General features: G+C 40.1%; 1 protein-coding gene across 5 annotated transcripts in view; it reads left to right on the forward strand.

The window, feature by feature from the left end:
- Luc7l3 (LUC7 like 3 pre-mRNA splicing factor) overlaps nt 1-12217 on the forward strand; it is a 32953-nt gene that overhangs the window by 16229 nt on the left and 4507 nt on the right. For all 5 annotated transcript variants that reach the window (XM_038324983.1, XM_038324986.1, XM_038324982.1 and 2 more), the window contains 7 exons: nt 1025-1064; nt 3112-3256; nt 5425-5499; nt 7260-7364; nt 9605-9766; nt 10340-10623; nt 11477-11637. In XM_038324983.1, the coding sequence (XP_038180911.1) occupies nt 1025-1064; nt 3112-3256; nt 5425-5499; nt 7260-7364; nt 9605-9766; nt 10340-10623; nt 11477-11637 (972 nt within the window). The remainder of the gene's footprint in view (nt 1-1024; nt 1065-3111; nt 3257-5424; nt 5500-7259; nt 7365-9604; nt 9767-10339; nt 10624-11476; nt 11638-12217) is intronic.

Consider the following 12217-nt stretch of genomic DNA (forward strand, 5'->3'; position numbering starts at 1 on the left):
CTTTAATCCTGGCACTTGGGAGGCAGGGGCAGGCAGATCTCTGTGAGTTTGAGAACAGCCTGGTCTACAAGAGCTAGTTCAGGACAGGCTCCAAAGCCATAGAGGAGCTCTGTCTTGAAAAACCAAAAAGAGGGGAGGGCACAAAAATTTCAAAATAGTGGAGTTAAATTTCAAAAGAAATGGCTTCGAGACCAGCCTGGTCTACAAGAGCTAGTTCCAGGACAGGCTCTAAAGCCACAGAGAAACCCTGTCTCGAAAAACCAAAAAAAAAAAAGAAAAGAAAAGAAATGGCTAAAAGTAAAAAATGGTTGCATTTGGTATTGAGAATGAGACTTGTGTTACTTAACTTTATAAGTATTTGAAGGTAATATCAATGCTAGTTCAGATCAGTAGTCTCTAGCATCCAAGTTTTGTTTTGTAGCAGTATGGAACAGTTTGTTTCTTTCTCTTCACTCTTACTCTTGCTCTTGTCCCCTCTGTTGACTTAGGAGACTAAAGAGGTCAATTTTCATGATGTTTTGTGACTCAGTAGTATCAATTTTGGTGTCTGCAGTCTACTTAAGTGATTTATTTTTATTTTTAAGGACTGTATATATCATAGTTGCCATATTGGTACTGTATACAACTGTATTTTATTTTACAGGGATGCTAGGAATCAAACCCTGGGCATTTTATATATGAAGCAGGTGTTCTACCACTGATCTATTGCCTCAGCCACTCCCTGCCCCTCCCCCCTAATAGTAGCATAGCTTTATTCTGAACAAAGTGGCATTATTTATTAGAAAGGGATGCACTGCCTGAGTTGACTGCAAGTCACATAAGGCCTCAACCTTTAAAAAAAAGAAAGAAAATGATGTAGTGGTCTACTCTCTTATCACTTAAGAAGCTAAGGCAGGAGGATCCTTAGTTCTGGACCATCCTAGGCTATGTGGAAAGATGTTATTTCAGTGTCAGGGTAGGAATTACCCTTTTTATAGCTAGTGAATGTCACAATAATTTATACATGCTCTTTTCTCTCTCTCAGGTCCATGTGAAAAAATTCATGATGAAAATCTAAGAAAACAGTGAGTTGTACTTTTTTTTCTGTGTGTGTGTGTGGCGGGGGGGGGGGCATTTTCCCTTCTTAGTTATTTAAAGAAACAAGCATTGAAGAAATAACTGGAACTAATATAAAATAATGTTGCATGGAAGTCTAGCCACTGGCTGGGCATGGTAAGGTTTAATAGTTTCAATAATGATATTAGCTGCCATATGAATGCATATTATATGCTTAATTTTTCTATATTATATCTGTACCTTCCTTTGTTTGCCATGTTAAAATTTATAATTGTTTTGTAACCCCCTCCCTGTGTGTCAGAAGACACCCTCAGTTGTTTAAGATAGGATCTCTTGTTCGATACTGCATATGGCAGGCTAGCTGGCCCAGAAGTTTCTAGAGGTTTTCCTGTCTTTGCCTTCCATCTCACTATAAGAATGTTGGGATTATAAACCTGTACTGCTGTGCCTGGCTTTATATGGATCCAAACTCAGGTCCTCATGCATACACAGTAAACGTTAACTCACTGAGCCATCTCTCCAACTTCCATGGCATAGGAATCATTTGAGCATCAGATGGTGTGTATGTGGCAGCCCAAAGTGGGGTGTCCTTGATTATTTCCACTTTATTTAGTCTCCTGTTGGCCAATCCTGTCCAGTCTTGAGCCGCCTTGCTTCAGGAATCCCTTTTCTCTGTTTTTTAAGTACTAGGAGTATAAGTGACTACCATGCCTGCACAGCTGCTGCTGCTATGATTATTGTTGTTATTGAGACAGGGTTTCTCTGTGTCGCTCTGGCTGCCCTGAAGAGGAGAGTGACCTTGAACTCAAAGAGACCTGCCGGCCTCTGCCTCCCAAGTGCTGAGGTTAAAGGTGTGCCCCACCATTGCCAGCTTTTAAATTTTTTTATTTCTTGAGACACTGTTTTACTGTGTAGCCTAGCTAGCCTGGAACTCACTATGTAGGCCAGGCTGGCCTTGAACTCACATTTATCCGTCTGTCTCTAGTATGTAATTAGGGCATATGTCAGCATAGCAAACAAATTTTTAATTTTTAAATTTTATTTGAATTGTGTATCTTACACAGTGTACACCAATGTTGTGGTACACTTATGGAGGACAGCTTCTAGACATTAGTTCTTTCTACCCTATGGGCTCCTAGGAGCAAACTCAGGTTGTCAGGCTTAGCAGTAGATCGTTTGCTGAAGCATTTCACTGGTTTATAGATAAAATTTGCCCTGGGTTCAGGGTCATTGACAGATCCAGTGCAGCAGTAGAGCTGGTGCTTAAACCTGTGTCTTGATTTTTTTCTTTTTCTTTTCTTTTCTTTTTTTTTCTTTTGTCGTTGTTGTTTGGTTTGAGACCGGGTTTCTCTGTAGCTTTGGAGTGCGTCCTGTAGTCCAGGCTGGCCTCTAACTCACAGAAATCTGTCTGCCTCTGCCTCTTGAGTGCTGGGATTAAAGGCGTGTGCCACCACTGCCTGGCTAAACCTGTGTTTAAAGCTTGTGCTTTTACCTTGGCCTGGTAGTGCAGGCCTGTAAAACCCATTATTTGGGAAACAAGACAGGAAGATTCAAATTCAGGGCCAGTCTGGACAACTTAATGGGGCCTTTTCTCAAAAAACAAAGCAAGGGATTATAGCTCAGATAGAGCACTTTGGTGATATGTATAAGGCCCTGGGTTCAGTGTATAGTACCGTCAAATCAAATAAACAACAAACTGATTCTTCTTATTTTATATGCATTGGTTCCTTGCCATGGGTGTTGAGTCCTCTGGAACTGGAGTTAGAGACAGCTGTGATCTGCCATGTGGGTGCTGGGAATTGAACCTGGGTCCCTTGGGAGAGCAGTCAGTGTTCTTAGCCTCTAAGGCTTCTCCCCAGCCCTGCAAACCGATTCTTAGACAACACTAATACAGTGTATAATATAATGCCTTTTCCTTTGATAGATACAGCCAGAAATTTGCTTCGTGTAATGCCTTGTTTATTCCTCAGTCTAAATGCAACAGTCCTAGAGATGGGTTGATAGAGAATATATGATGTGTAATGGTTAAAAGTTGATTTATTTTCATTTTATCAGGTATGAGAAGAGTTCTCGTTTTATGAAAGTTGGCTATGAGAGAGATTTTTTGCGATACTTACAGAGTTTACTTGCCGAGGTAGAGCGTAGAATTAGACGAGGTCATGCTCGTTTGGCATTATCTCAAAATCAGCAGTCCTCTGGGGTAAGTATGACATAAACTTTGTAAAGAGCCCTTGTCCTCTGGAGACCCAGATATCTAATATTTGTCTTCCATTGATTACTTTGTCTTCTAAAAATTACATGAAGTTTGAAAAACACCTTTTTTTTTCTGTTGAGGTTTAGGGAAGAATCTTTCCCCCCTCTTAATTTTTGTTTGTTTTGTTTTGGCGGTGGTGGTGGTGCTGGAGATCAAACCTCAGACTTTGTACATGCTATCAAGTGCTCCACTACTAACTACATGGTAGCCCGCTAGACATGTCCTTTCTTCTAGGAAGACTCAGAAAAGTGGTTTCCTAGTAACTAGCCCTGACCCACTGACCATTCCACTTCCGTGAGGAGAATGAGATAAGCAGGTTATCTAGGGGGAATTGCTTTTCCAAGGAGAATGTGACTAAAAAAGAATGTTCTAAAGGTGACCTTTGTAATATAAGGCAAACAAGGAACTAGCTAGCAGAACCCAAAGTGGGGTGGGGATAGCGGACATAAGACAAGGAGAAGGGGTCATTTCTTCATACAGAGCCATAGCAAAGTTAGGGTGTCGGGTGTGAAAGAGCCTAAGTACCTTTCTTAAAGGCCCACTCTGGCTATAGAATGGAAAATGGTCTGAAGGGTGTGCCGTGGCAGTAGCCAGTCTTCTGGAGCTTGTGTAATGATTACGGCCGGTTGGATGAGGATGGTTGAACAGCTGAACAGCTTATAGGAGGGAGGATTTGGATGAGCAGGGAAAGATAAACCATTCTACCTGCATAGTTCTTTATTTAAGCAACCAGTTCACTAACAGAATTTATGTAGATAGAAACTAGAGAAAATTCTGTTCTTACAGTTTCTATCTTAGAAATGTCACATTTAAAATGCTTTTAAAATACCCAGGTGGAGACATTAAGTAGGAGGTGAAGTGATGTGAGCTTGTGATTCCAAGTCAGGCTATCTAGGCACGAATCCAAAATCTTCCAGCTGAATTACTTACAGCAAATTACTAACCTTAGCCTCATGCCTTGCTTTTGTCTCTGTTAAGTGGAAATGGTAAAGTAGCTATCGTACAAGTCATTTTGTGACCAGTGGTAACATACCTAGTTAAGTGTCCAGCAGGTATTTGAGTCTGGAGCTCATGGAGTTGCTCAGAAATAGACATATGGGCTTTGAGCTTCTTGAATAGATAGAATGTGGCTGATGCTGGTCAGCCTCAGTCCCTTTTTCTTTTTTTTTTTTTTTTTTTTTTTTTTCCTTTCGTAGAAACCAATTACTGGGCTTCCTTGTAGTTCTTAGTTCTTAGACAATTTTCATTAGAATATGTAAGAAAGGTGGTTTTTCTATATAAGAATTTCTTTTCTTTTTGTTTTTTGTTTTTGTTTTTGTTTTGTGCCCTGGATGGTCCTCTAACTCAGAAATGCTCTTCTTTTAACTTCCTAAGTACTGGGATGACAGGCATGCCCTTTCATGCTCAGTTGAGGATTTTTTCTTCAGGTGTCAGTAACTATATATATAATTGGCTAGCAGAACAAACATAGTTGTATTAGTATTTAGTGGTTAAAATGCTTACTGTATTTGTTTTGCTGTAACAGGGTTTTTATGGTCAAGACGGGCCTTGTGTAGGTGAAGGTGACTTGGAAGTTTTTCTTTTGTTTTTATGTTTTCGAGATTGGGTTTCTCTGTGTACTCTGGAACTTACTCTATAGACTAGGCTGGCCTTGAACTCATACATCTTCCTGCCTCTGCTTCCTGAGTGCTAGGATTAAAGGTGTTTACCCTCACTGCTGGCTCTAACTTAAAGTCTTGATTCTCCTTGCCTTTACTTTCCAAGAGATTATATGCATAAGCCATGATGTCCAACCTCCTCCCTCCTTCAATTACTAAATAGAAACACTGAGGGGCTTGGTGGCATCATCCCATATTAGCCCTTGGGAGGGTAGGGCATAAGTCTCTTTGAGTTCAAGGCCACTGGGCCACTGATTTTTATTTATTTATTTTTTAAATGGGGGGTATTCATGAGAACTTGAATGTTTTGTTGCTTTAGGAGGTGGTGCTGGGATCAAGCCCAAGACTTTGTGCATGCTATCACCAGCTCCATCCCTGGACCTAAGAGTTTGAAGTATTTTCATTGGTATTTTACTTATTAATCACAGTATTAACACACGTTACTGTTTTTAATAGGCTGCTGGTCCAACAGGCAAAAATGAAGAAAAAATTCAGGTTCTGACAGACAAAATTGATGTGCTTCTACAGCAGGTGAGAATTGTTGGCAGAAGTGTGAGAAAAAAATTTGGAGCTGGGTGCTGCGGCATCTGTTTTTAACCCCAGGATGTGGGAACTGGTGGAGATAGTAGTATCATGACTCTGTCTTAAGAAACAAAAAGACTAACACATGTCTGATGAGGTCAGAAAATAAACATGGAAAGGAATTTGATTGCTTATACAGGAAATACAAACTGAAATCTCACAGGGAGATTTAACAGTATTTGAATTGCCCCAATTATAAAGAATAGCTATAGTAAAGTATTTGAGCATTGTGAAGGACTTGCGCTATTAGAGTTATCAGACATTTATTTTTCGGGTACAGGTATTCCAGAAGAGTTTAATCTGCTCTGTGTTCATGTTTACTTTGGTTTTTAAAAGGTTAAAAATGTACTATGAGACATTCCTTTACTCCAAACAGAAATTAAACATGTCTATACAGCTTGTGATCTGCTATTCACTTTTATTTAAAATCATTGCTCCCCCCCTCATCTCACTCCAGTAAAATCCAGTACTTGTGCTAGTTCAGATGGTCATCAACAAGTGTGTGCGGAAGCTGTCTATGGTCATAATCTCAGGGCTAAGGCTGGAGGAATGCCATAGTTCAAGGCCAGCCAAGGCTACAGAGATAAAATATTATCTTAAGAAAACCAAAATTACAGGTTAGAGAGATGGTTCAGTGGTTAGAACACTGGCTGGTCCTCCAGAGGACCCTGGTCCAATTCCCAGCATCTACATGGCAGCTCAGAATTGTTTTGTAATTCCAGTGTCAGGGAATCCAACACTTGCACAGACGCACATGCAGGCAAAGCACCAATACATAAGATATAAAGAATTATATTTGCAGTTGTGGCACGTGCCTTTAATCCCAGCATTCGGAAGGCAGGGACAGACAGATCTCTGGGAGTTCAAGGCCAGCCTGGTATACAGAGTGAGTTTCAGGACAGGCTCCAAAGCTAGAGAAACCCTGTCTCAAAAAACCGAGAGGGGGGGGGAGGGAGGAGAGAGAGAGAGAGATTGTGATTATATCCATATAGTGAAATAATACTCTGAAGTCTAAAGGAATTTAGTATTTGCAGTAATATGAATAAACATCTAAATCATCTAGAGTGAAAGAAAATCTACTCAGGAAGGGTTACAAACCACATTGTAATACCATTTATAGGAAATTTGAAAAACTCAGTTTTGCTCTGAGTCTTGCAGATTATTGATTGATTGTCTGGTTATATGTGTATGATTGAGGTTGGAGAAAGTACGAAAATGAACTCTTTTGGGGTTGGGAAGGAACCTGTCTAACTGTTAATGATGGTATTTCTTGGATAGATATATACACATGTGTCCACGCTTAAAAACCTTTGTTTTTAAAATCCACATCATCTAAGCTGTAAAAGAAAAAAAATCACAGGGGTCAAATAAAGCTCAAGTGGGTTTTGTTTTGGGTTTGTTTTGTTTTGTTTTGTTTTTTAGTTTTGGTTTGGTTTTTTGATTTTTCGAGACAGGGTTTCTCTGTAATCGCCCTAGCTGTCCTGGAATTAGTTCTTGTAGACCAGGCTGGCCTTGAACTCACAGAAACCTGTCTGCCTCTGACTCCCAAGTGCTGAGATTAAAGGTGTGCACCATTATTGCCTGGCATAAAACTGAAGATTTAGCAAGCAAAAAGATATAAATCCACTAAATGCTAATGAAGCAAGGGGGTGTAAAATTTTTAGCTTGATTGAAAAGGAGTCTTGACTCTTAAGTTTTTTCTGTCTTAGATTGAAGAGTTAGGATCTGAAGGAAAGGTAGAAGAAGCCCAGGGAATGATGAAATTGGTTGAACAGTTAAAAGAAGAGAGAGAATTGCTAAGATCTACAACCTCGGTGAGTTTCAACCTTTTATGTTCTCAAGAAGCCTGTTAATTATAAATTACTTAGAATCTGTTCTTCTTGGGGAACCTTGGAATACTTTTTCTATTGTCCTAAATTCAGTCTTGATCAAGCATTTTGTTGTCCGCATGTGTTGGTTTGGCTGGTCACAAGGTTACATCATGAGTCTATCCTCAGATGACATGAAGCTATAGAATAAAAAGCCCTCAGCTTGCTCTGGTGTGCTCACTCTTTCTGTCCTGCTGTACCCTTCCCACACACATGTACCAGCACACACAGTGCTGAGAATCAAACTTAGAGTATTGTGCTTGTCAGGCAAATGCTCTACCTCTGAGCCATTTTCCCCATTTCACTCCAGCAGCAAGCAAGAAATGTTCTTCAACAGCAGGCATGGGCTAAGTGTCGTCTTAGTCAGTTTAGTACAATCTAACTGGAGATAACATTTGATTCCACAGGTTGGGAACTCAATCCTAAAGCTTATATTTTGTTCACCCCTTCTTTCCTCCCCCCTTCCCTCCCCTTTCCCTCTTATTCACATGCTTAAGGCACAGTACAACACACACACACAACACAATCCTGGGCACATAAATGTCAGATGTCACTCAGATGCCCTAGGTTTTGCCTGTGCTTCTGACTAACATTAAAAATTCAGGGCTTTCACAAACCCTCACCTCGGGTTCAATTAATTTGCTCCCGTACCTCACAGATCTCTGAAACATGTTTACCAGCTTATTATAAAGGATATTACAAAGGATGCAGATGAAGAAGAGATGCATAGGTATGGGAGAAGGGTTGTGAAGCTTCCATCTCCTCTTCAGGTTCACCATCTTCTAGGAACCTCCATGTATTCAGGTATCTGGAAGCTCCCAGGCCCTTTCCTGGGTCATATTGGAGACTTAATTCTGTAAGCATATGGAAACATGGACAACTGGGTAGAAACATGATTAGATGAAAAGAATATAATAATGCAATAGACCAAGTGGGGGACCTAGCATCCTACCTGTCCAGATCTTTTTGTGACCTCCCTGCAACATCCCTTATCCTGACTGTTGTTCAGAATCCCTTAGGGCTTTGAGATCAAAAAAGTAGATCTTGATAGTCTACTCCGAGTCTCAAAGGTGAGGGAAGGTTAGTGTTTCTGTGGCTTACCTTAGGGAAGGGAGTTATGAACTAAGCATGGAAATAGCCATACTGTTGGTAGTGTCTCTTAGGCGACAGAGGCAGGCAGATCTCAGTGAGTTTGAAGACAGCTAGAGCTACAAAGAGAAACCCTGTCTCAAAAAGCAAACAAAAAAATTAAAGGGGCTGGAGAGATGGCTCAGTGGTTAAGAGCTATTGCCTGCTCTTCCAAAGGTCCTGAGTTCAATTCCCAGCAATCACATGGTGGCTCACAACCATCTGTAATGAGGTCTGGTGCCCTCCTCTGGTGTGCGGGCATACATGGAGGCAGAATGTTGTATATATAATAAATAAATAAATCTTTTTTAAAAAAAATTTAAAAAATATAGTCACATGTTATCTCACTACAAGCAGGCCGTAGTCTATATTTTTACATTTATTTATTTAGTGTGTTTATGTGGTCCTGTTCTAGCATGCGTGTTAAGACCAGAGGACACATTGTAGGCATTGGTTCTCTTCTTACAACATGTGGACTTTATGTTATCCAACTTGGTGGCAAGAGCCCATACCCACTGAGCCATTTTGCCAGCCCCTTATAAAACTATTAAGACAATTCTTCACTCTCTGGCTAAGCCCCGCCTTTATTTGTAAATTCTCATATGAGCCTGACTTATATTTTCGTTGTCAAATCACTCAGTACTTCTGTTTAACCTTAGTTTAAAATTGGCAGTCTTATTAAAGTGTCTCCTTCCTTACTGTGAGTAGTGCAGTGTCTGCCTTAGATGCTACTGATGAGATGTAATTGGCCACTGTTTCTGTTCCTTCAGTAGTGTGAGCTCATAGTCACCTTGAATTTAATTTCTTAATAATTTTTGTGTTATTGAATCTATGTGAAAGAAATTTAGACTAAAACGACTTTCTGAAAGTAAGTTTTTCAAGGAGATGTAGGTGTTCAGCAGAGGCAAAGTTGGCTGCTCTTTTCAAGCCTTTCCTCTCTAAACTGGAGCAGTTGTGTTCAGCTATGGCTGGAGAGATGGAAGACAGATGTTGGATTTCTTTTGGAATTTATTCTCTCTTCCTCAGACACTCTCATAGCAACTGACTTGTCATTTCAGACCATTGAAAGTTTTGCTGCCCAAGAAAAACAGATGGAAGTTTGTGAAGTGTGTGGAGCCTTTTTGATAGTAGGAGATGCCCAGTCTCGGGTAGATGACCATTTGATGGGAAAACAACACATGGGCTATGCCAAAATTAAAGCCACCGTGGAAGAGTTAAAAGTAAGTTTCTCGTAAGCATGTATAATCTGAAATCTCTAACAATAACTATCACTGAAAATTCTGTATTTTAGTATAGCTAAAAATTGGTCAAACAATGATAGAAACCTTGAGTGGCCTTCTGTTGCTATTTCTATTTCTTTAAAGCAGTGGTGTGCTAGGCTGTTGATGGATAAGCATGCTTCTTTAGTGTGCCCACAGCTCTGGGGTTGACCCCAGTACCAAAAGTAAAAAGACAATAGGCAGTGATGTTTGCTGTGGTAATCTATTGTTCATAAAAGTATTATTATTTCCTTCATTTTCAAGTCAGAAATTGAGGCTTTACCTAAAGAATTAGTCAAATAATCGTATTTTATGTATACATATGGTGCTGAAATTTCTACATTTCCGCTTAGGTTATGGAATTCCATAAACAACTTGGCTTATAAATTGCTTGAGACTGTCTTAAGAGCTAAAGTTGTATAAAAATCTAGCTTGAGCTGGGGATGTGGCTCAGTGTTAGATCATGTGCCTAGGATTCTTGGCTTTCTGGTTGGTCCCAGCCCTACAACAAACAAACCCAACTTTTTTCCTTAGGAAAAGCTAAGAAAAAGAACAGAAGAACCTGATCGGGATGAACGTCTCAAAAAAGAGAAGCAAGAAAGAGAGGAAAGAGAAAAAGAACGGGAGAGAGAACGGGAAGAACGGGAAAGGAAAAGACGAAGAGAAGAGGAAGAAAGAGAGAAAGAAAGAGCTCGTGATAGAGAAAGGAGAAAGAGAAGTCGTTCACGAAGTAGACACTCAAGCCGAACTTCCGACCGGAGATGCAGCAGGTCCCGGGACCATAAAAGGTCACGGAGTAGAGACAGAAGGCGAAGCAGGTATGTAAACCTCTGACAGTGTCTGGCTCATGATGAGGCCGTAGTGGACAGTCGTAAACAAAAAAATTACTAAATGATCTTTCATCATGTTGGGGCTTATGGATAACGTCATACATTGAAGCTGTTGTAAGTAAAAAATGCACTAAGTCACTTGTGGATCTCATAGTGCTCCGCAGAGTGGGTTGCTTGTCCTGATTGGTTACATGGCTAATGGAGAACTATGGGTGATTGCTGACACCTGGGATTATGGTGCTATGCTAGCCTAGGTGGTGATAAAAATCCGAAATTTGAAATAGAATGACTGATGATGCATATGACTTTTATGTTGTTATAAAGTCAGATTATTTCATGGTGGACCATAACTGCATGCTTATGTGCTAGGTAGCTTTATGAGAGTTGAAAGGTAAGTTTTCTGTCTTCTTGGTTGTTTGCTTCTGTTACAGGATTCTAGATAATTAGTCTAGAGACTCACACCAGAACAGGTATGGCTCTGTGTTTTGTTTCAAAACAGGGTCTCTGTGTAGCCATGACTGGCCTGGAGCTCACTGTGTAGACCTGGCTGGTCTCGAACTCACTGGGATCTACCTGCCTCTGCCACTAGAATGCTGGGATTTAGTGGCAGGGTTTTCAATAATTATTCCTGAAATTTCTAGCATAAAATGTTCTGTTTGTTTGTGTGGTTTTTTTTTGAGACATGGTTTCTTTGTGTAACCCTGGCTGTTCTGGAGCTCACTCTGTAGACCAGGCTAGCCATTCATTTGTTTCTTAAATATTTTTAATTATTGAATAGTATATGCTTCTCTGAGCCCTTTTAGTACTGTCAGCTAAAGTTGTTTCTTTTTAAATTATTTAGAAGTAGAGATCGACGGAGAAGCCGAAGCCATGACAGATCAGAAAGAAAACATAGATCTCGCAGTCGGGATCGAAGACGGTCAAAAAGCCGAGATCGAAAGTCATATAAACACAGGAGCAAAAGTCGGGACAGAGAACAAGATAGAAAGTCCAAGGAGAAAGGTTGGTTTATATGAGAGGTGTCGCCTATAGCCCAGATCTCCATTTTACTGTGCGCCAGAACAGTCAGCTCAGTTTCAAGCTGTTTCTTTCCTTTCCAGCTCTGGGTTGTGAGAGTGGAAGTCCACCCAAGGCTGTATGATCTTACTAACGCCTCATTACTCAGTTGGCAACCCTGAAGGTTTTCTATAGATTCTTCTGAGTTTGTATCATCTGTCGGGGTGGGAGTGCTTAGGCTGTAGGATTTTTAAACCTTGTTTATTTGGCTATATTTTTAAAACTCTACAATAGTCCATAATGCCTCACATAGATGTACATTGTTTATTGGTCCTATTGAGCGACATTCACTTAACTCAGAATTTGGCTTCTGTGTTCCTAGAAGTTGAACCCCTTACTGGTTGTAACTGTTTTATGTTCTGTCCATTTTGCTTTTACTCCCCTCTCATGTTGGCTGGTTTGTATTAGTGACATTGAAGGACTATAAATTTTGTCTTTGGCTGGTTTTCACAAAAGTAATTTCTTTTAGCCTTTACTTCGAGATAATGTTTTTAATCATCAAGATCTACTTTTAAAATCTACTTTT

This window comes from Arvicola amphibius, chromosome 4 (genome assembly GCF_903992535.2).
Source record: "Arvicola amphibius chromosome 4, mArvAmp1.2, whole genome shotgun sequence".
In the NCBI taxonomy this organism is placed as follows: Eukaryota; Metazoa; Chordata; class Mammalia; order Rodentia; family Cricetidae; genus Arvicola; species Arvicola amphibius.